General features: G+C 35.3%; 1 protein-coding gene across 5 annotated transcripts in view; it reads left to right on the top strand.

Moving 5' to 3' along the window:
• Positions 1-24368, top strand: part of LOC145305562 (glutathione S-transferase 1-like) — a 30038-nt gene extending 5670 nt beyond the window's left edge. For 2 of the 5 annotated variants that reach the window (XM_080147228.1, XM_080147229.1), the window contains exons 6-11: positions 1288-1355; positions 3649-3726; positions 6064-6120; positions 21347-21397; positions 23174-23250; positions 23674-24368. In XM_080147228.1, the coding sequence (XP_080003354.1) occupies positions 1288-1355; positions 3649-3726; positions 6064-6120; positions 21347-21397; positions 23174-23250; positions 23674-23713 (371 nt within the window). In that variant the 3' untranslated portion in view covers positions 23714-24368. Of the gene's footprint in view, positions 1-1287; positions 1356-3648; positions 3727-6063; positions 6121-21346; positions 21398-22194; positions 22288-22380; positions 22461-22902; positions 22996-23173; positions 23251-23673 lie in introns of those variants that run through there. The other 3 variants (XM_080147231.1, XM_080147232.1, XM_080147230.1) reach the window with 3 other exon arrangements.
• Positions 24369-25129: the final 761 nt, after the last annotated feature.

Genomic DNA, 25129 nt, shown 5'->3' with positions numbered 1-25129 from the left:
CAAAGAAGGTGTATCAACTTTTTTGCTTTTTATTTAAGATAGCTAGCCGGTTCTTTTAGTAAGTAGTAGATGTAATATTTTTCATAGAATTCAGATATGCAATCGGTTTTTTTTGTAGACCTCTTATTTTTTAAGTAATTTAAGTTTTTAAAAAAAATAATTAAGTCGGTTTTAAGGTACTAAAACGCAACAAAATAAAAGAAGAAAATGGCCAGTATGAACAAAAATAGTAAGATCTTTAATTTGACACCTTACTTTTAAAATTCTGTTGAGTAATTATTGAAGAAATCAATTTTTTTAACCTCGGTTTAATCAAAACTTTAAAGTAAAATATAATCTCCCACAGGCATAAAAAATATGGGTTCATATATATTTTAGAATCAGAAAAATATTACGAATCCATTGTAAGCAAAATTGAAAAAAGTAAAAAAATTAAAATGATAAAAATGGCCTAACGTATTTTTTTTTACAGGTAACACTTAATTGTAACTATTAAACTAGCCAATCACAAGTCTCAAAAATTGACTAATCGGGAAGCTTAACCTCAAAACCTCAACCAATAGAATTGACAAAAAAAAGGATAATGTTCATAGAATATATACAATAGATACTACAATGAAAATAGTGATACTTACATAACATGTAAAAAAAAATTATGAACAAATATGCTTCAATCTGTTTATAAACTTCAAAACAATGCAGTTAAAAATGCTTTATTGTTTCTTGTGTTTAAAAAATATCTGTTACATTGTATGTATATTTATTTAGGTTTATTTCAAGTTTTCAAGTTGTTCAACCCTTTAAAGCCGAAAATTATGATTCTTAAAATAAACTTATATTTTTTATTATAGTTTTATAAAACTTTTTCAATTTAGCTTACAATGGATTCATAATATTTTTCTGATTCTAAAGTTATATATGAACCTATATTTTTTATGCCTGTAGAAGATTATATTTTACTTCAAAGTTTTGATTAAACCGAGGTTAAAAAAATTGATTTTTTCAATAATTACTCAACATAATTTTAAAAGTAAGGTGTCAAATTAAAGATCTTACTATTTTTGTTCATACTGGCCATTTTCTTCTTTTATTTTGTTGCGTTTTAGTACCTTAAAACCGACTTAATTATTTTTTTAAAAAACTTAAATTACTTAAAAAATAAGAGGTCTACAAAAAAACCGATTGCATATCTGAATTCTATGAAAAATTTTACATCTACTACTTACTGAAAGAACCGGCTAGCTATCTTAAATAAAAAGCAAAAAAGTTGATACATCTTCTTTGCAGAGTTTATCCCTGCACGCTTCCCCAAGTCACCTGAGCAAAAGCAAGAGCAAGCAGAAAAGATTGTCCAGGAATTTTGGCATTTTTTAATCATTAGTTACTTTATCGCATCGTATTATAGACAGCTTTCCGCAGATAGATAAATGAAAAAAATATTAGAATATTAGAACTGGTTTTGTTAGCCCCGAAATGCTGAAGTCCTTGGATAACAAAACTATTATCAATTTTATGTATTTTGATATCTGTGGAAAATTTTCTGTAATACGATACTATACATAATTTTTCAGTATGTCCGAGAACCGGTTCTACTCTAGCGAATATTTATCGGTTTCGAAGCCATACTGGAATAGTTTTTTTTATCGTATCTCTTTTTAAGACAGCTTTTCGCAGATAGTAAAATGAAAAAAAAAATTTAGTTTAAAACTGGTATTAATTATATGATATGTATTTTGATATCTGTGGAAAATTGTCTGTAATACGATGCTATGCATAATTTTTCAGTATGGCTGAGAACCGGTTCTAAACCAGAGGATAATAACAGGTTTCGAAGCCATACTGGGAAAAAAATCAACCACAGCTGCCTAAAAAAGCTGCCAAAAAGCCAGATCGCTATTAAATAGAAAATACATGTATCTTAAGGGATAAGACAATGGGCTGTAACCTATATTATGCCTTTTGTAATTTAAGATTAATGTTGAAAAGTTTGGACACTGCTAGTTTAAACCAACCAATGAAAATTCAATAAAGCCAAAGTTTTTGAGCCAATGAATAAGATAACGTGGTTATAAAACTTTGGGTACCAGTGTAATATATTCAGTGTCCTCTTTCTCACAGCTTGAAATGAATAAACTGCTTATAAAAAATGCTTTAGCTTTGTTTTGAAAAACACTTTTAAAAAAATCACTTTTCTAATTTTTGTCATAAAGTATAATATTTCAAATGCCAAAAAAAATTTTCAGTGCTTTCCCTCAAAGTCCCAAGCGAGCAAATAAACATCCCCTTTCTTATTTTTTATATCTATTGAAAAAAAGCAGAGCGTTCTTTTTTTATGGTTTACTCTAGCACAGGGCTACACTGTTCCCTACTAAACCTAACCTAAGCGCTTACACTTTTTATACTTTCTCCCCTTCCCCTTATTTATTTCTTGAAAATTGGGGTGGGGGGGGGGGTTCTGTGTTCGACCAGGGACTTTGAGGGAAACCGCCTTATTATGATTATAGAGATCTCTGTGGCAAGATGGGCTAAATCAAATAGAGAGAAAAAAGAATTGGTTAACAAGTTTATAAAGGATTTTGTATCATTAAACTTTTTTATGTAGACACAGAGAGGAAGGGGATTTTGGGCTCTTTATTACACTAGTCCTCAAAGGTTTTTTTATTATTGTTTTCTTATTCGTTGGCTTAATACCTTTGGGGAATTTTATTAGGGTTGGTTCATTATGTTGAGTGTTCAAACGTTCAAAATTTATTTGTAATCTACGTAAAGGGTAATTTTGTGTATCATTATTGGGGATTTACATTAATTTATTGGCCATTGTCTTATCCCTTAAGATCCCTGAGTATTGTGAGTGCTTTCCCTCGGCGTTCCTATCGAACAATTAACCCACCTACCCTTTTTTAACTTTGCCTAACCCCTGCAGGCGGTCCTAACTCTGTGGGGCTACCCAGAACCAACCTAACCTTATTTTTACTTTATTTCTAAGATATTGGGGAGGGGGTGTCTGTGCACGAAAGGTACTTTAAGAGAAAATACTGAATTGAGTCATTTACATAAAACGACTGCGCTCTTCAATGGGATTGTCTTTTTGTAATGATGGAATCATCCTATTGTAATGATGGAATCATCCTATTGTAATGATGGAATCATTCTATTGTCATGTTAGAATCATCCTATTGTCATGATAGAATCATCCTATTGTAATGATGGAATCATCCTATTGTAATGATGGAATCATCCTATTGTCATGATAGAATCATCCTATTGTCATGATAGAATCATCCTATTGCCATGATGGAATCATCCTATTGTAATGATGGAATCATCCTATTGTAATGATGGAATCATTCTATTGTCATGATAGAATCATCCTATTGTCATGATGGAATCATTATATTGTCATGATAGAATCATTATATTGTCATGATAGAATCATCCTATTGTAATGATGGAATCATCCTATTGTAATGATGGAATCATTCTATTGTAATGATGGAATCATCCTATTGTCATGATTGAATCATCCTATTGTAATGATGGAATCATCCTATTGTCATGATTGAATCATCCTATTGTCATGATAGAATCATCCTAATGTCATGATAGAATCATCCTATTGTAATGATGCTTAAAACCGTTGCTAACCAGAAATTTGCGCCCACATGGTTGTCTACCTCGGAGAAGATGCTGAAAACCAGAGGAGGGGAATGGTTCTCTTCAAATAGGGTGAGCAACATGATGTTTGTCTGTCTATCTGTCTGTTTGTCTGTATGTCTACTATATGTCTAACTTTCTGTCTGTAGACTGAGAGATTTTGAAAACCCGAGGAGGGGAATGGTTCTCTTCAAATAGGGTAAGTAACACAATGTCTGTCTGTCTGTCTGTTTGTCTGTATGTCTACTATATGTCTAACTTTATGCCTGTAGCCTCAGAGATTTTAAAAAACCCGAGGCAGGGAATGGTTCTCTTCAAATAGGGTAAGTAACATAATGTCTGTCTGTCTGTTTGTCTGTAGAAGATGATGTGAATGTCTGTCTATATCTCTGTGTATCTGTCTGTGTCTGAACGGTTCTTTTCTAATATAATAGGGTAAGTAACATAATGTCTGTCTGTCTGTTTGTCTTTCTATCTGTCTGTAGCCTGTTAGAGATTTTTAAAACCCGTGGTGGGGAATGATTCTCTTCAAATAGGGTAAGTAATATAATGTCTGTCTGTAGGTCTTATGTCCTTCTGTCTGTCTCTAGCCTCTGTGAAGATTTTGAAAACCAGAGGCGGGGGAATGGTTCTCTTCAAATAGGATAAGTAACATAATGTCTATCTGTCTGTCTGTCTGTAGAAGATTATGTGTGTATGTCTGTCTATCTCTGTGTATCTGTCTTTGTCTGAATGGTTCTCTTCAAATAGGATAAGTAAGATAATGTCTGTTTGTCTGTTTGTGTTTATATCTGTCTGTAGCCTGTTAGAGATTTTGAAAACCCGTGGGAAATTGTTCTCTTCAAATAGGGTAAGTAATATAATGTCTGTATGTCTAAAGTCATTCTGTATGACTAGCCTCTTAGAAGATGTTGAAAACAAAGGTAGGGGAATGGTTCTCTTCAAATAGGGTAAGTAACAAAATGTCTATCTGTTTGTATGTCCGTCTATCTGAAGTCTAAGTAACATAATGTCCATCTGTATGTCTGTCTGTAGAAGATTATGTGTGTATGTCTGTCCATCTCTGTGTATCTGTCTTTGTCTGAATGGTTCTCTTCTAATAGGTTAAGTAACAGGATGTCTGTCTGTCTATCTGTCTGTTTGTCTGTATGTCTACAATATGTCTAACTTTCTGTCTGTAGCCTGTTAGAGATTTTGAAAACCCGTGGGAAATTGTTCTCTTCAAATAGGGTAAGTAATATAATGTCTGTATGTATGTCTAAAGTCATTCTGTCTGCCTCTAGCCTCTAAGAAGATGTTGAAAATAAAGGTAGGGGAATGGTTCTCTTCAAATAGGTTAAGTAACATAATGTTTGTCAGACTGTCTGTATGTCCTAATTGTCTGTCTGTATTCTCTGAGAAGATAGGGTAAATAGCAGGATGACTGAATGTTTGTCTTTCTGTCTAAAGTCTTTGAGAAGATCTTAAAACCAAAGGCGTAGAATTGTAAGCTAAAAGTAACAGGATTTCTATCTGTTTGTTTGTTTTGTGCATCTGTCTTTGTCTGAATGTATCTTCTTTAAATAGGGTAAGTAACAGGATGTCTGTCTTGCTGCCTGTCTGTCTGTGTGCGTCTGTCCGTCCGTCTGTAGGGCTGTCTGTCTCTTGGTTCTCTTCAAATAGGGTAAGTAACAGGATGCCTGTCTGTTTGTGTGTCTATCTGTTTGTCTGTGTATCTGTCCTTAGCGTCTAAAACGATGCCAGAACCCAGAGAGGTATGGTTCTCTTCCAATAGGGTAAGTCAAAAGTAACAAGATGACTACCTGGGTGTCTATAGCTTAATATCTTGCTTACCGCTGGGCCGTTATGGTTCTCCATTACAGTGAAGCTTTTTACAGGTCCAGGGGATTATTTATCTATTTTAGGGAAGGGTACCTCCGAACTCGTCCGCAGAAAAAATTCCTCCCCTTACATTTGCCCTCCTTTGTCCTTTCAACAGCTCGTCCTTCTGTAAAACTAGGGGGAAATGTTATTTTCTTTGCTACCATTTTAGATCCCTAAAATAATTTGCTCTGTCAGTCGGCCTGTCGGTCATTTTACAAATACAATTCATTTTATTGAAATGTTTAACGTTTTTATATTGTTTATTGATCATATATTTTTTTCTTATGACAACTTAACATCTGCTCTATAACTCTTTGTGTTTGTTCATCCATTATTTCATTGTGATATGTTACTTATGGATGTTGTCATCCTTGTTTGTATTTTAGTAATCAGTATATTATTACTTGATGTTGCACCAGATTTTCATGAACTCTCATAAAGTATATACTCGCAGCTGGCTAAACCAATTAGACCCCCAATTCATCTCCTTTACCCAATATCCTCTTTCCCTTTGCGATGAACGAACTGACCAATATTTTATTTTAGTTGACATATGGAGATCTAGCTATGCATCATGCCCTTACTTGGTTAGCTTGGAAAGAGGTAAGATAAACCAATAGATTTAATACTATAGATGGTCAATTAAAAAATACAATAGATTTATTACTATAGATGGTCAATTAAAAAATACAATAGATTTATTACTGTAGATTGTGGCATGGTGCCTTCTTCATTCAAGTTTATGCATTTCTATCCCTGTCCACATTCCTCTACTTCTCCAGCCGAGCCAGACCTACACTGATAACCGCCACCATGTTCCATCCTGCTGTATTCAGGAGTTAGTTGATTTATGTAGGCCTTTGTGTGAACATCTCACCACTAGCTTGCATTTGGTAGACTGTATACCTATATGACTAGGTTGTCGACAGTCTTAACTCCTTATCCCTGTGCACGTGGTTTCTGTCCCATACAGAAACGTGACACCAAAGCTTTTAATTGATATAACATTAAACTATATTCAATAAATAAACATCCTATTATTCTGCCTATTCTGACCAGTTAAATGTATAATAAATCTTGTATTTTTTTATGAAATACCTGTGTTAGATTATTGATATATAATTGCGCCGAAGCTACTCTATACTCGTATTCCGGTCTGTCTGTACATCCCCTCATACGTCATTTTGGCGCAGTCTTGTCTACCACTCATTTTTGAGGGGGGGAAGGTAAAGGTAATTATTAACGTACAGACAAAATCAAACTGTAAAGTAGCTTCGATTGCAAAGTGAAATTAATATTTTCCGAATAGATAAACTAAGTTTATTCACGGAAACAGTTTATAGTAACAATTTGTTACAGAATATTGCTAATAATTATTTCGTGGCAAACTGCCAAACAAAGATAAAAAGAACCCGCCTTTTATTTTCACATTAGTATTAATTTCACATATTTTCATATTTTCTCCCTAAAACAGGAAGAAAGGGATACTCCCAAGTTCTTAAAAAAGTTCGTGGTAGACAAACAAGTGTTAACAAACACTACAGCTCCAGCACCATGACCGATAATGGCAAGAAGGGGGATGGCGCGAATACCAAAACTCCGCCTCCTCCGCCTCTTCCGAACGTCACTGATAACACGCAGCCGCAGTCAGACCCACTTTCCCCTGAAAAAATCAAAGAATTCATAAAGGAAGCGTTAAACGTGTCTCTAAACGAATACTCGTCACATTATAGAGATATGATAAAACAAGAATCCAATATTATGAAGCTTGAAATGGAAACAAAATGGGCAGGGTTTAAGGAAACGGAATCACATCGCAGATTATTAGCCGATACCGACATCATAGACCTAAAACGTAGAGTATCAAAACTTCCAGCGGACGGAAATTTAGGCCCATTGTTTGCGGAAAAAACGTTAAATGAAAGTCTCAACATGACCCATTTTAACACCATAGGTGACGACTCAATTAATGCCACTTTTTATGACCGACTATCGGTCCAACAAAAGATAAGCGTGACCGAATGGGTCGCCAAGGATAGAATTGCAGCCCCAGGCTGTATGGCTTATTCAATTGTAGGCTTTGTAGGCCCAGCAGATAATGACAATTGGATGAATGTAAGGGAAACTTCCCTAACGGAATATGAAAAAACTTTACTAGAAAAGTTTCCCTTTATCCCTGATAGGATTAAGTCGTTAGAGCCTCTCCGTAGGTCTGCACCCAATGTAGCAACAAGACCCTCTACAAGAAGCACACCCGCGACGGCAGCAACCAGTGCCGCCGACGATGATTTTATTAAAGAATGCTTTATTAAGGGACAAAAGTGGGATTCCGATTTTGCAAGGGATGCCCCTAGGTGGGACGGCAGAGCCGACTTTGATAATTTCTTCGCTAATTTGTGGAGGGTTGCAAAAACATACAGAATCTGTGACCCAATCCTTTTTAAGGATATTTTATACCAGCGAATTTATGACTCTAGAGGGGAACGACTAGGGGATCTAATTACACCTGAAAGAAATCAGGCTTTATCTGCCTTAAGTTATTACCTGATGATCAGAAGGCTGGTCACTCCTTTCTCGGATCCAGAAGTAGCCTCGAAGTACTTCTATAACCTAAAACAGGAGACTAATCAACCCCTTGACACCTACTTTGAGAATAAACTTAAGGTATTCAAACTCATGAACCCTGGCATAATACCTAAAAAGAAGTGGAAAGAATTCTATCTTAACGTTAGCAAAAATCTATTGTACTCAAACCTCGCCATGGATATGGCAAATTATGTTGAAAGTATGCAATTTTTGGACGACTACAACACTTACTTAAATAAACTTATTACCCTCGGACAAAGATACGTTAATTGGGACGGGTCTGGCCACATTAGCAAGGAAAATCTTTCGGCTTGCTATTCCCAAGCCATGGAAATGTTCTTACCCAAAAATTCTGCGGAAACGAAAAAACAACCCATAATCAGCATTATTGAAGATAATACCCCCACTAACACGGCAGTGTATAAGGAAAACTTAACCGATGAACCTGATGAGGTTCCTTCTTGGGTAGATCATGAGGATGACCCTATTGCTTGGGATCAAATCGAGGGCGTCATAGGAGCCTTTAATGGGAGAAGTAAAAATATTAAATGCTGGCATTGTAATATCCCTGGCCACGTAGTACAGAACTGTAACAAAAAGAATGCTGGGGAGCCTCCACATCCCGATTCCTGCTTTGGGAAAACACGAAATAAATTCACCCCACCTAGAAAAGCTTTGGGTAATAGTAATAAAATACCTGAGCAGTATGCGCATAAAACCATCAACCAGATGGATCAGGAAGCCAGCGATGAATCTGAAATAGATAAACATGTGCAAGCGCTTGTTAAAAATCACGTCCATTATATGTAAAAAGAATGGGTATAAACCTTGCGATATTAATTGTCCCTATCCTAGAAAATAAAATTGGCTGAATGAGTTTCATATTTTGATATGGAAAGATAAACAAAATATCCCATGTCAAGCTTAACTTGCAAATTCCTTAATATTAAATATCCCTTACCAGGCAATGCTTTGGCGCGGGAAAATAAAACAAATTATTATTATTAAATATGACTAAGCAACATAAAATAAATTCCTTCCCCTTCTTTCCCTATCCCACCGTAGCCGAGACAGGAAATTGGGGGAAAGAGGGAGGTAACCTGAGGAGCATTTCACATGCACTTAAAACTTTCCATTCATTTTGGAAAATTAATAGTCTTAATAAAGAAGCCAACAAGTGAATACTTATTAACCAATTTAGTAAATTGTCCTTATTTTTAATATCGCATAGTACTATTTAAAATGTAAATATCGTATATTTTGAGTGTATATTTATAAAAATCTAAAACATTTTAGTTCAATTTTTAACCGCTAGGAGACCTTAAGCGAATCATCTGTATATAAGCAATGATTTTTGAGCTAAATCCTCAGTATCAATTTTATCTGAGAGTTGCACACTTTTAGTCTCTGATTTTTGTGGCTGAAATACTTCAGCAATAATGTACAATAACGGATTCATATGGGTTAATATTATTGTATTTTGCACAGTGACAATAATAGAACTATATTTAATTTATCATGTATCCGAAAGATGTCGCCTCGAATGCTCTCGCGGTCCATATAAGTAAATAATAACCAATGCATAGGAAGGGGGGGGTCTACTGCAAATCTGTATAAATACGAATGAATATTCAGATCTAAATCAGTTTATGGAAAGACCTTCAGCAAGCTCTTCTTCTCTGATTTTTTGAGCTGCAATCAAGCAGCATTTAAAAATTAAAAACTTAATTACTTAACACGTAATTAATAAAATCTTGAACATTTTGATTAAATTATTTTCCGCTAGGATTACTAGCAGAATAAAAATACTTTAGTTTTATTAACTTCCGCTAGGATTATCAGCGGAATAAAAAGGCCACTATATAAAATTGAACGTATATTATTAATCAAGGCCAGTCACGAACAAAGCAGTTACCACAAACCACTTCTTATTTTTGAGGCTGACTTCAGCATTAATTATATTTAAAATAGCAAATATATATATATATATGTTTACCCCATAGGTAGAAAAACTTACCAAATCTAGTATAAATACTAACAATATCAGAAAATAAATCAGTCAGGGTAAATCCTCTCAAGTGTGTTCGACATATCTTAATATTTTGAGCTGTAACACAGCGCTAACCTTATACTATTTAAAATTGTGATTCAAATACTAACCTAGTAAAATTATAATCTGTATAAATACAGACAGAAATCAAAAAATTACTCAGTCAGTTTTTAATCTCTTGTTAGTAGCAAGTTGAACACTTATTTTTAAGCTACTTTGTAGCCTTTCAATCTTTCAAATTTAGTTCAATTTTATTCTGATAGGTTTCTATACTAATTATCCCACATTGTAGTATATAAATGAGGACCAGTATCAAAGTTTAATAGTTTCTCTAGAACTTTCAACATTCTTATACTTATTAAGAAATTTCTTGAGCTAAATAGTAGCGCTAATAAAACTTAATGAAACCCAGAAAGCTATATAAAATTATTTTAACAATTAATCATATTGTTAAAACATTGCATGATTTAAAAAGTTTTGACACACAATTATACCTGGAGCATAGAAAGTCTCTGTGTGAGGATTATCATTGTCTAATCGCTGGGATTGGGATCTTGGAGGATATGCATCTTAGGTTCCGCCTAAAAATATAATTAAATTTCATAATGCCAATCTGTGCAAAATTAAAAGTTTTTAACCCCACGGGGGGGGAATTCCTGCAACACGCTTTAGTGGATACAGGAAATAACTTTAGGTCCCTTATTTCTAAAGAAATCTTAGATGATAATAAAATCACATTTACCCCTGCCAATCTTAGCGCCCTGTCTGTAGATTTAAAACCAGTAAATATCGTAGGACACGTACACTTAAAGTTCAGTTTTAATAGATCAGATAAATTATTTGAGGAAACATTTTACATCCCTGAAACAACGTCTAAAATTATAAATTTAGGATGCGAATTCCTCAAAATTAATCGAATTAATTTACTATTAGACAAGTTTTCATTTGAGCTCCCCACTGGAGAGCAAATTCCAATAGAAAATTCAACAATTAACATAGTTGAAGAAAGTAAAAACATACCCTTAATTCCCACAAATAATGTTCAAACAGAACAAAATTCCCTTATCCCAGGAATAAATTGGAGTAACAAGGGGGGTACTGGGGCATTAAAGCAAAATAAAACATGCGTGAAATTAGCAAAGAAAACAACATTTTTGCCTGGGGGGAATACAGCGGTAATAACAATACCTACCCGCCGAAAAAACAGGAAGCTGTATATATCTCCGAATAATTCTAAAATGACAAGCCATAACGGCTTGATGCTTATGGAGGGTATTTATAATGTAAATGAAAAGGGGGAATGTTGGGTAAATTTTGTTAATCTAGCAGGAAAAAATATTACCTTGCTGCAGAATGTCAAAGTTGGATATTGTTTCGAATTCGAACCAGATTCCCAGAATTCCTGCAACAAAGATATTAATCAAATAAATGAATTGTCAGGAACTACACTTCTTAAAAGAATTAAATTCATTAAAGAAAAATTAGACTTAGAAAATAGTGACTTAATTAAAAACAACCTAGGGATGAAAGAAAAGGTAGTAAAATTATGCCTTGATCATTTTGATATATTTTCAATCGACGATGCCGATATCGGTAACTGCGACCTCTTGCAGTATAAAATAGACTTAGTCCCTGGGGCCAAACTTACTAAGGCTAGAAACATTCAGTTAAACCCATTGTACGAAACCAAATTAAAAGAACAAATAGAAAATTGGTTAAGGGGGGGCGTCATTGAGGAGGGCTACAGCGAGTGGTCCTCCCCTATCTTTGCCGTAAAGAAAAAACCGACTGCTGGGGGGGAGGGTAAACTTAGGTTTGTAATAGATTTTCGTGCGCTTAATAGTGTAACACGAAAAATTAACTGGCCCCTTCCCTTGATTTCTAGTAATCTAGAAAAACTAGGCACAGGCAATGTATTTAGTACTCTCGATTTGACTAGCGCCTTCCATGCGCTAGCCATTTCAGAGGAAAGTAAACATGTAACTGCATTCACAGCCCTGAATCGGCAGTATCTATTCAAGAAACTGCCGTTCAGACTGTGTAACGCACCATCAGTGTTCTGCCATCTGATGGACAGAGTCCTTACCCTTATCCCTGGCTTGTACGAATTTATAATTTCTTACCTTGATGATCTTATTATATTTTCAAAAAACGTTGATGAACATTTGAACCATCTCAGAAAACTCTTCGGAGTCCTAAAAATAGCAAAGCTTAAATTAAATCTAGCCAAATGTAAATTTTTTACATCCGAATGTACATATTTGGGTCACATAGTCAGTTCCCAAGGACTTAAAATGAACCCTGCATACTTAGAACAGATTAAAAATTGGAGCAGGCCCAGGACAGGCAAGGAACTCCAGCCTTTCCTGGGCTTCTCCAATTATTATAGGGCTTATTTCCCATCCTATGCGAAAAATTCTTGTACTCTTGACGAACACAGAAACGACAAAATTATCGAATGGACCGATTCCTTATCAAAAGATTAGGAAAATTTTATAAATATGTTCTCCAATTCTATAAGTAAAGGTTATCCCCAGTGGGATAACCCAAACCCCTTTATAGTAGATGTTGATTTTTCTACGAGTTATTTCGCTGGAATTCTCAGCCAAAAACAAGGGGGTGATGAAAGAATTATTGGGATCTGTTCCAAAAAATGTAACGGGGCAGAGAAAAATTATCCAAGTTATAAAGGCGAGTTAGCATGCTTAGTATTTGTTCTTAAAACCTTTCTCCATTACTTAAGATTTAGAAACTTTATTGTCCGAACAGATTCAATTTCCTTAGTTCATTACAAAAAATGGCAAAAAGGAACAATAAATGGGGTAACTTTGCGTTGGATATTCTTTATCCAAAGTTTCGACTTTACAGTAATTCATAGAAAGGGGAAGGACCACTGCAATGCCGACAATTTATCTAGAGGGCAATTTTTATGCAAAGAACATAAGGAAACCGATTGCGAAAAATGTACTAGCTCATTTACCTTGGATCCGTATGAACAGGATTGTCCCTACCAAGACCAGATTTTTGAGTTACATGCGGCTTCTGAAGTCGGTGTGCACAATGTCTGGCAATCTGAAACACAAAAAGATCAAATATTATCTGACATTCGCAGGTGGATATTCGAAAAAAAGTAGTTGTCAAATTTTGAGAGAGCAGAACTAACCGGCCGGAAAGAGGTCCTTTTTAAGTTAATAGAACATTTATATGTTATGGAGGGACTTCTGATATTTAGACAACCTCTCAGTAACGGAACATTCATTGAAAGACCCGTTGTACCCATTGGATTATATAATAAAGTTTTCGAATTAGCACACAATAATATTGTAGGCCACAAGGGGGTGAATGAAACAATACGCAAAATAAATGAAAGATTTTTCCTTATAGGAATCAACAAATTTGTAGAATCACGCATCAAAAATTGTATTACCTGTCTAAGAAAGATAGGACAGGTACCTAAGCACAAACAACCCATCACCCATTCAGCCATTAGTCACGAGATTTTTGGCCAAGTATCGGTAGACCTTATCGGTCCCTTAACCCCTAACTATTTTCAAGGACAACATGTCCTCTACATATTTATCCTAGTGGACTTATTCTCTAGGTACATAATCGCTCACCCTATCAAAGACGCTACCGTGGAAAGCACGGTAAAAGTAATTCTCGAACACGTGGTACCTACCTACGGTCACTGAGGAGTGACAGGGGGACAAATTTCACCGGGGAAGTTTTTAGAAAAGTTATGGATGAATTAGGTATTGAAACTAAACTTATTCCCCCAAGAAACCCTAATAGTAACCCATGTGAAAGGCATAATCAAAGCATTTATGCAGGATTAAGATCTGATGACCGATTCGAAAGTAAAGACTGGGCAAGAAAATTAGCTTTGACCACTTTTGTAATTAACGCAAGTACGTCTAGAAGAACGGGGTATACGCCATATTACCTTATGTTCGGCAGACAACCAACTCTAAATCTCGATTTCTTCTCACCAATCCTGCAGAACAGGCAGGATATTGATTGCAGATCTTACTTAAACTACCTAAAAAATTTGGAAGAAATTATTGCACAAGTTTCGAAAAAATCTAAAATCTATTTAGAATTTCAAAATAAATCTAGAAAGGCTTCGTCCCCTATTTTCGTTAACGATGTATGTTTTGCCTTCTTTAACCTAGTCAAGGTAGGGGTTAGCAAAAAATTACAGTCTTTCTATGGGGGTCCTTTTATTGTAACAAAGAAATTCTCAGAAGCACTTTTTGAACTTAGCCCCTTCGGGTCAAATCCAATTAAAACTAACCCAAGTTGTTAGCCGAGATAAAATACGAAAAATAGATTCTAAAGTAGAATTATTGGGGGAAACACTTTCCTTTAACGTCTTTCCGATCGAAGAAATTGTCCCGTCTGAGGAAATAACCTTGACAATAGATAATACGGGACTAACCGAAATAAACGATAATAAAGGTATAGAAAACGATGATTTTACCTACCTAGACAACGATAACGATGAATTTATCGAAGAAAACCCTGAACCTAGTCAGGATGTACTCCAAGGGGAGGTGGATTGTAATGGGGGAGGGGATATAATGGAAAAAAACTCACCATTTGAATCACAGCCCGAAAACCAGGAACCCCGGGTGCAGATCGGTCATCCGGTCCTAACATCCATGCTGAAAATAGTTTCTTAGAAGAAACTGTCCCATCTGAGGCATCCTTCTTTGCGCAGCGACCCAAACAATCCAGCCCTGAAAAAGTCATTAATGTTAACAAACAAAGCATAGTACCTAAATATAGATTAGAAGAAGAAAGAAAAACTAGGTCACAAGGGGGGGATAACCGCATACACGTCCAAATCGGACTACATAACCCAATTAGAAGGAAGAAATAAAATGTATATAAAACGAAAGTGGCAAATGTATATAGCTTAATTTATGTATATAAATATAATAATGAAAATAAACAAAAAAAAAATACGTTAAAACTAACGGATTAACATATTTCAGAGAAAACACCAAGCATAAAAATAAAATGCAGCATCATTTGGCAAAAGCACCAGGAGCTCGAGGTAACTTTATTTTGGGATTCATGGGGCTTTTTATTATTTTGGCAAAATCAAATGCGTCTGAAATAATACAAATAGATGCGACCCAATGTGTAGCAATGGGTAGTCATTGGGTGGGGAACAATTGCTTAGATCACAATCTTAGATTAGGCTACGACCGAATTATCTCGGATGATAAATCTGATAACTCACAAAAATTCACTTCTCCTTGGCGAACGGTAGACATCTTTAATATTTCATTGTTTACATTTGAAGGAGAACAGGGTGACCAAAAATATCTAGTGATCGATCCCCAAATTACGCTAGCGTTAGAACTCAAAGATAAAAGGCATTTTGAAAATCTAATTCCTGAATTATCTTATTACAGAACTAATATTGATAATTTAATGGTATGGTTCACAAACTCTGTAAAACCATATTTTCCACTTTTAAACGCTAAGGAAAAAGATGACATGTTACCACTAGAGATTTTTTATTCTTACCAACAATATAGTAAAATAATTGTCCCCGAAAATCGCTGCTTACAGAACCATTTTCTGTCTAAAAGTAGTATTCAGACCCATCGTAAAAAGTTAGTTAGGGCGCTCGGTGAGCTGGATCTGGTAATACAGTGCAATAACCTTAAAATCAATGTTTCTGTGGGAGAAAATCTACCCTGTTTTGTAGATCATTTTTTGGTTTCGATTAATAATAAGACTATGGGGGTGTCACCGTTTTCCCGCAGATTGGTCAATACCACCCATCTAACCCCAACCAAATGCTCCGAAAATCCAATCTTCTTACATTTGTACCAAGGAAAATTCATTGGGAATCAAGGGCAGGGTATGCAAATATTAAATGCAAACCAATATCTTATGGATAAACCAATTAGCCTATTTCTTTACCATTCTTGGCAAGGCCTAGAAAAAAACTAATTTCTCAGAAAGCGCCAAGGAATTATACCTCAGTCAGTTGGCCGCGGACTCTAATAATTTTGAAGTAAAAATTACAGACTCTTGGTTTATTCAAACGTATCATAAAGTGGTCGATTTCTTATACTTCTTAGTACTTGGTATCATATGGTGTTAGTAGTAGCAGCCATCCTTACAGGGATAGGGTCGTTACTATGCGTCGCTTTTATCATCTACATATTAGCCTGCACCAAGATTCACGCGTACAAAGAAGGGGGTACGAGTGAAACACACGAATTACGAGATTTTACAAATAATGGGGAAAACTAATTTCCCAAAAACGGACGACCTATAACCAGACATATATATACCTATAAAATTGTCGTCCCTAAAGGTCGTCTTTGTAAAAATATTTCCTTATTCGGTATAAGGAATTAAAGATCTTTAATTCTAAGTTTATTATTTTTATTTTAGGATATCCCAGGCGAAATTTCCAAAGGGGTTTTCACCATTCCCATGGGGCCAGTCACCCTTCATACCGTCGTGGGTATGAAGAGGCACCCTTCTACCCAGAAGAGGACTATTATTATGACGACAATCATGGCTATCCCCAGGGCCAAGATGATGCCTACTACGAGCCTGATGAAAACAGGTACCCCATCCAGCCTTGAGTAAAACCGTAACGTAACCCTGAGAACCTCACTGACCTTCAGTGTGTCAGCCGTGCTATACACGTCTATCGTACCGCTGGAAAAGATGTTCCCCCGGGGCTCCTTGAGCAGCAAGAAAACTTGCGGCAGGCTAAAAGGTTAGAAGCCAACGAATATTCCGACAAAGCCAGACCTAGGGTCAGGCCTTTAATGGAACAAAATATGATACCTAGGGGAGGGGAACCGCAGAAAAATCGGGTGGAATCGCCACCAAAACGTAATACCTCACCTGAATTAGAGGTAGTCGCCGTAAAGTCAGCCCCAAAAGCTGTAGAAAAACGACCGCCAACACCAACAGGCAGCGGCGGCCCAGCAGCCAAGAAGGCTAAGGTGGAAACTCATCCGCCTCCATTACCCCCTAAAAAGAAAGAAACATTAGCAGAAAGTAAAACTGAGCCTAAAGCTTTTTGGGTGACTGCCGAGGAATGGAAAAAAGTCCTATCCTCCACCGTAAAAGAAGCTATGGAGGAAGCCCTTCTCCCTTTCCAGAGAAGTCTGGAATCTAAAATTGCTAGCAATGCCTCATATGTTGAGAAAGCACACATACACCATGGCAAACGTCTTATTGAAATTTCCGCCGAATTATTGCGGAACCGCAAAACGTTGCGCGAAAAAATTTGCACCGTCTCAGAGGAGTCGACCGTCGAATTAAAAGCGCGCATGTGCTCTTATTGAGTCCACTAGTAGACTGTTAGATCAAAATTCTGACAGGGTTATTAAATATATTAATACTCGTTGTAATATTGTAAATGTACCTGGGCAGAATTTGGCGACCATGAGCACCCCTTCCCGCTGAGAGCGCACCACAACCGGATGATGATGGCGTTGAGCTGATCTCCCATTATGGGTCAGAATGCTCTGATGAATACAGACCAACCGACAGGGAAGGCAACCCCGTGGTCCTTGATCCCACAGAGGGGGAGACCAGTGACCAAGAGCTGGATGCTCAAATTAATGAGCTCTTTCCATCTGGAATCTATCTGCCCGCTAATCCGCAGGCTGATGCCGTCCCTGAGGGCCCAGTGGCCCAGGCTCCTTGCGAAGGCATGCAGGCTCTCCAGAATGCAGTTGCTCCAGAGGTTCCAGAAGCTCCAGAAGGTCCTACTCCTTCAGAACCCAATCCTGTTGACATCGTGCGCAAGGCTATGGCCAAAATTGAGGAACCTGCGACCACAACAACCACCCGCCGAAGCAGGCGTGCCGGTCAACTGTGAGTGAACATTTAATGTTCACTCAGAAGGAGGCGAGTGTGGCATGGTGCCTTCTTCATTCAAGTTTATGCATTTCTATCCCTGTCCACATTCCTCTACTTCTCCAGCCGAGCCAGACCTACACTGATAACCGCCACCATGTTCCATCCTGCTGTATTCAGGAGTTAGTTGATTTATGTAGGCCTTAGTGTGAACATCTCACCACTAGCTTGCATTCGGTAGACTGTATACCTATATGACTAGGTTGTCGACAGTCTTAACTCCTTATCCCTGTGCACGTGGTTTCTGTCCCATACAGAAACGTGACACCAAAGCTTTTAATTGATATAACATTAAACTATATTCAATAAATAAACATCCTATTATTCTGCCTATTCTGACCAGTTAAATGTATAATAAATCTTGTATTTTTTTATGAAATACCTGTGTTAGATTATTGATATATAATTGCGCCGAAGCTACTCTATACTCGTATTCCGGTCTGTCTGTACATCCCCTCATACGTCAAGATGATCAATTACAAAATAGTGATCCAAATCAGGGGAGGGAGGGGACATTAGGATGTTTATTTTACTGGTCCCCAATGTTATACAATAGCGTTTTATTTTTGTTAGCTTAAAAAACTGTTGTTGGATTTTGATTGGTTGGTTCATTACGCTAAGTGTACAAACGTTTCAACTAATAATTGTAATCTACAGAAGGGTTATTTTGTGGATCCTCTCTGGGGATGTACATATTTATTGGCTATTGTCTTATTCCTTTAGATCAATGAATCCGACTGGTTTAAGCAGGGATAAAACAATGGCAGAATAATTGATGTACATCCTCGATGATGATACACAAAATTTTCCCTTCTGTAGATTACTGTCAATGGCTTGAATGTTTGGACACACAACTGAATGAACCAACCAATTTAAGTCCCCAAACTTGTTGAACCGACAAATAAAGAAATGTTATTATTAAACTTTGGAGACTAGTGTAATAAAATGTATCCTCACGTTCAGAGTTTAAGATTGTTAATTATCGTATTTTCGTAATGTTGAGCATGCTGGAATGTATATTCAATATATTCTGTCCATTTTTGATCTCATGGCCACAGTTTACTCGAAGCGACAGTATGAGAAAAAAAATTTCCCAGACATAAGGCCAACTGTTTCGAAAATGTCCCAATGAACATATAAATTTAGTGGAAAAACGAAAATCTTAAAATGAGGCCTTTTTGAGAAAATTAGATTTGAAAATTTCAAGTTCAATTTTCATCCCCTAGGAGTTACCGCCAAATCATGGCAAGAAAAGCAAAGATTATTTATTTAAAGTTTTTAATAAGTTTGCTTTTATAAAGTTCTTCATAAAACCACTCCAGAGGGGAGTTAATTAATGGCCATTTTTATCAGTTGCTTTGCTAAGGTCACGGAAATTCAGCCTTAAATAAATCATATATAGAGAGGTTTTATGAAAGACTTCATAAAAGCAAAGTTGTTCAAAATTTTAAATAAATAATCTTTGCTTTTCTTGTTATGATTATGCGGTAACTCCTAGGGGGTGAAAATTGAACTTGAAATTTTCAAATCTAATTTTCTCAGAAAGGCCTCGTTTTAAGATTTCAAGTCTTTTATACTAAATTTATATGCTCATTGGGACATTTTAGAAACAGTTGGCCTTATGTCTGGAAAAATTTTTTTCTCTTACTGTCGCTTCGAGTGAACTGTGTGGCTTAACTTAACATTTCTCTTTCCCTTTTGGGAACGTTGAAAATAGTTTTAAATTTTTGCCATGAGATTAGACATTGAAAGAATACAGCATGACCCTCAAAAAAGTATTTTTAAGCATCTGCAGCCCTTATTTCTCAATGAATTATTAAAAAATGCATATGTCCTTGTTCTCTATGGTATTCCACGTAAGTAGATATAAAAATATTTTTTTTACCTCCATTAAAACCGGAGATTTTTAGTGCTAAAGTTTTGAAAAAGTGACTGAGGAAAAAGTAACTTTTAACATGAAACGACTTTTTTAGCAAAATTAAGCTAGAAATCCTTTTATTTTTGTTACTAGCAGAAACTTTATACAAAAATGAAATACAAAATTTAGTTTTTGAGTAAAAAGCATTTTTTTACACATATTTTTTGAGTCTTTTTAGTTTAATGATATTTTGAAAAACTTACTTATTAGGCAAAATTGTTTAGGATTAAAAAACCAAATAAATCTCTATGAATATAGCAGGAAAATTGTTTTTGTTTCACAATCCTAACTTTAATAACAAAAAAGTTATAAAGAAAATAGAAATAAACATAATGATTTTTTAGTCTAAAAAGCTTAATTTACCCCCTATTAAATAATTGAGATGTCAGAAAAGTAGGCGGAGCAACTGTCATAATTAATCCTTTTCTATAAATAAGGGTTAATACATAACCTAAAATTTGCAAATAATCAATTCATTCAGTAGTATTTTTTGCCATTAAAGATTTATATTTTTAGGTGGAATAAAAAAGAAATATTTAGTTAACTTGTTTTTCTTTGTGTCTCATTATTCAGTTGCCAGAAAAACATTATATAACCATCCAAAAAATAAGAGAAACAAAAAAAAATTCTTTTTCTCAGTCACTTTTTCAAAACTTTAGCTCTAAAAATCTCCGGTGTTAATGGAGGTAAAAAAAATATTTTTATATCTACTTACGTGGAATACTATGGAGAACAAGGACATATGCATTTTTTAATAATTCATTGAGAAATAAGGGCTGCAGATGCTTAAAAATACTTTTTTGAGGGTCATGCTGTATTTGGAAAACCCATTCCAGCATGATCAATGTCAGTTTAAACATAGCTTTCTTAATGTTTTTTTATTCTTATAATGTTTTTTAAAAGCGAAGCTTTTCTATAATTAGGGTCGGTCCATCTGTCCGTCTGGGGGCAGTGAGCCCTTTTCGTTAATTTAAACAGGTTAGATTTGTCCTATCAACTTTAAACTTTGCATGATGATTCCTATATCAATTAGGTTCGCTTTGGGAAGCGTAGCAACTCTTTAACTGCTACCAGAAAGTCTGTTTAATGCCTGCTGATTTTTTTTGCCTATTTCTATGTTATAATTATCCTATTCATCTCATTTTTGGAATACTGTTTCCTAAGACAACATGGTACAATGTTATAAGCGAAGAATCTCTATAATAAAGTCCTGAAAAAAGTTTCTACAAACAGTGTCCTGTGCTTAAGAAGTTTGCAACAATTTTATTAAGACTTATGACACTCTAAAAGTGTTAATGTTCGTTTGTCCTACGATATAAGAGCTTCGCTTTTATGGATGTTGTCATCCATGTTTTTTTTATTCTTAGGAGAGAGCTTTTGATGGTGTTACTGGCTGCGAGGAGAGATTTACTATGCTGGTATGTTTGTTCATTCAATATGGATATAAAATTACTTGGATGTTGCACCAGATTTTCATGTACTCTAATGAAACTCACAGCTGGCTAAAATAACGATATCCCCTTTAACCCCTCCCATCCTACTGGATAAAAGAAATGGCCGGTTAATGATGTCCTTGTTAGCAACCTAAATTGATGACAATTTCCCCCCTGTTAAAATATCCACGTATATTCTATATCCATTTATGAATGAGAGTCGTCCTTGTTATACATTTAGGGTTGTTCTGTTCATCCGTAACCAATAGCTCTGTGTGCTAATTTAGACATGTTAGAATAGTCCTATCGATTTTAAACTTTGCATGATTACTTATTTTGTTATTTTGACAGTATATTGTACCCTAGTTTTTTTTAATGGTGATTCCTACAAAGATTTGGTAAAATGCTATAGGCTAAGCAACTCTATAATAAAGTCTTTATAGATTCATTTTTTTGATTACTTTAATTCAAGTTAGGTTAGGTTATGTTGAAACTTTTCACATTTCCCACATGATTGGATGACCATTGTCTAGAAGTCCTGTTTAGAATTAAAATACCTTATCATCCCTGTAATCAATTAATTATTCTGTTTTGAGAATAAATATCCCCTGCTGAAGGCTCACTATTAGAGTGTGATCAATATTCCATACCGTATCGTCTCTGTAATCAATTAAAAGTTCTGTTTTCAGGATAAATATCCCCTGCTGAAGGCCCACTATGAGAGAGTTAGTAATATTCCATACCGTATCGTCTCTGTAATCAATTAATTGTTCTGTTTTCAGGATAAATATCCCCTGCTGAAGGCTCACTACGAGAGGGTGAGCAATATTCCATACCGTATCGGCCCTGTAATCAGTTAAGAGTTCTGTTTTCAGGATAAATATCCCCTGCTGAAGACTCACCATGAGAGGGTTAGTAATATTTCATACCGTATTGTCTCTGTAATCAATTAATTGTTCTGTTTTGAGGATAAATATCCCCTGCTGAAGGCTCACTATGAGAGAATATTCCATACCGTATCATCTCTGTAATCAATTAGTTGTTCTGTTTTCAGGATAAATATTCTCTGCTGAAGGCTCACTATGATAGAGTATTCCATACCGTTTCGTCTCTGTAATTAATTAATTATTCTGTTTTGAGGATAAATATCCCCTGCTGAAGGCTCACTATGAGAGAATATTCCATACCATATTGTCTCTGTAATCAATTAATTATTCTGTTTTCAGGATGAATATCCCCTGCTGAAGACTCACCATGAGAGGGTTAGTAATATTCCATACCTTATCGTCCCTGTAATCAATTAGTTGTTCTGTATTCAGGATAAATAACCCCTGCTGAAGGCTCACTATGAGAGAATATTCCATACCATATCGTCTCTGTAATCAATTAAGTATTTTTTTTCAGGATAAATAACCCCTGCTGAAGGCTCACTATGAGAGAATATTCCATACTGTATCGTCTCTGTAATCAATTAATTGTTCTGTATTCAGGATAAATATCCCCTGCTGAAGGCTCACTATGAGAGGGTCAGCAATACTTCATACTGTATCGTCCCTGTAATCAATTAAGAGTTCTGTTTTCAGGATAAATATCCCCTGCTAAAGGCTCACTATGAGAGAATATTCCATACCGTATCGTCCCTGTAATCAATTAATTATTCTGTTTTCAGGGAAATATCCCTTGCTGAAGGCCCACTATGAGAGGGTTAGTAATATTCCATACCTTATCGTCCCTGTAATCAATTAGTTGTTCTGTTTTCAGGATAAATATCCCCTGCTGAAGGCTCACTATGAGAGGGTCAGCAATATTCCAGAAATCAAAGAATACATCGCTAAAAGGAAAAGAATAATTAAACCAGTTTTGTTAGCCCCGAGGGGCCAAAGTTTAAACTAGCAGTGTCCAAAATTTCCAACCAATGATTTTAATCTGTAGAATTGGTACTTTACTTTACCAGCATAAGGAATGTACATAATTTTATCGTCCATTGTCTTATCCCTTTAGATACCGGTGTAATACTGAAATTTTAATCTTGCGGGGAGGGAGGGGACATTGGACTGTAAATTACATTGGTACCCCAAGTTTTATTATCAGATTTTCTTATTTGTTGTTCTAAAAACTTATTACTTTCATAAAATTTTAATGGTTGGTTCTTTAAATTTGAATGTCTATACGTATCGACCAATACTTTAACCTATACAAGGGGTAATTTTGTTTATCATTATTGGGTATTTATCAAACTTATTATTCTTTACTCCTTACAGACCAACAGCTGCACAACAGGTCAACGGATGGGGACTCTAAGTCAATTTACTGAAGCTTTACTGAAATTTTAGTCAATTTTTGACTAAAAAGAATTATTTTTTATCAAATTAATGTTTTTATTGCATTGAATTTTATGATTTTTTTCACTTACTATGACAGTTAGGGAGTTGAATCCATTTTTATAGAAGCAGAAATATAATCTATGATTATGGTTTGGACCCTCTAAAACTGTAATCTACCCTTCCACTTTCCCCTCTCTTGGTGAAGATATCTTCAACGCCGATACGATTTTTGAAATTTAAGATTCCACTTTTGCCTCTCTTGGTGAAGATATCTTCAACAAGAGAGACAAAAGTGGAATCTTATATTTCAAAAATCGTATCGGCGTTGAAGATATCTTCACCAAGAGAGGGGAAAAAGGAATCTTACATTTCAAAAATCGTATCGGTGTTGAAGATATCTTCACCAAGAGAGGGGAAAGTAGAATCTTACATTTCAAAAATCGTATCGGCGTTGAAGATATCTTCACCAAGAGAGGGGAAAGTGGAAAGGTAGATTACAGTTTTAGAGGGTCCAAACCATAATCATAGATTATATTTCTGCTTTTATAAAAATGGATTCAACTCCCTAACTGTATGATTCTTGTATATGTATGTTTTATTTTAAGCTTTAAAATACATTTTAATAAATAATAGTTTTGACATTATTTTTTTAAAGCAAAGCTTTTCTACATATGTATATGGTGTTTCCGTTCGTATGTCTGTGACTGATAGCTTTTATTATTGATTAAGGCATGTAAGAATTTTCCTATCGATTTAAAACTTTACTACATGATGGTTCTTTTAACAATTAGTCACAATTTTAAAAGCGTTGCAGCTCTATAAATAGAAAGTTTGCATGTCCATTTTTTTAACTTTAAATGATGTAAGATTTTTCTTTTTTTCTCCTGTGACGAAATAGAAAAATGTTATAAGAAATGCATCTCTATAATTAAGTCTTTAAATGTCTGTTTTAAGCAACCTGTAATTTTAATAAAGAATGTAGAATGTCTGATTTTTTGAGCTTTGCTTTAATGGGAGTTGTCGTCCTATCCATCTGATTTTTAAAAGAATGATTCCAATGACAACAAGATATAACTTCATAAATGTTGTGATCATTGTTTACTATTAATTCCACTTTTTTCTAGGATGTGTTTCTTTAGGATTTATCAGCTTTTGCTGTAATGACGACATTTTATATTTTATCATTCAGTTACTCAGTCCGTCCGTTTGTCACTTTGTATGTATTCTAATGTAATAGAAACATGATTTGTGACTTTCTGTGTGTAATGAAGGATCTCGCTAACCGCTGAACCGATATAGTTCTCCTTTACAGTGCAGCTTCTCATAGTTACTGAAAATAAATTACCTCTCCCCAATTTTTAAAAAACTGAAATTGAAAGGGGAATTAATTTTT

This window comes from Acartia tonsa, chromosome 14 (genome assembly GCF_053477335.1).
Source record: "Acartia tonsa isolate MP-2025a chromosome 14, ASM5347733v1, whole genome shotgun sequence".
NCBI lineage: Eukaryota > Metazoa > Arthropoda > Copepoda > Calanoida > Acartiidae > Acartia > Acartia tonsa.
Note: the sequence above shows the minus strand (reverse complement) of the source record. Positions and strands in the feature narration are given on the sequence as shown.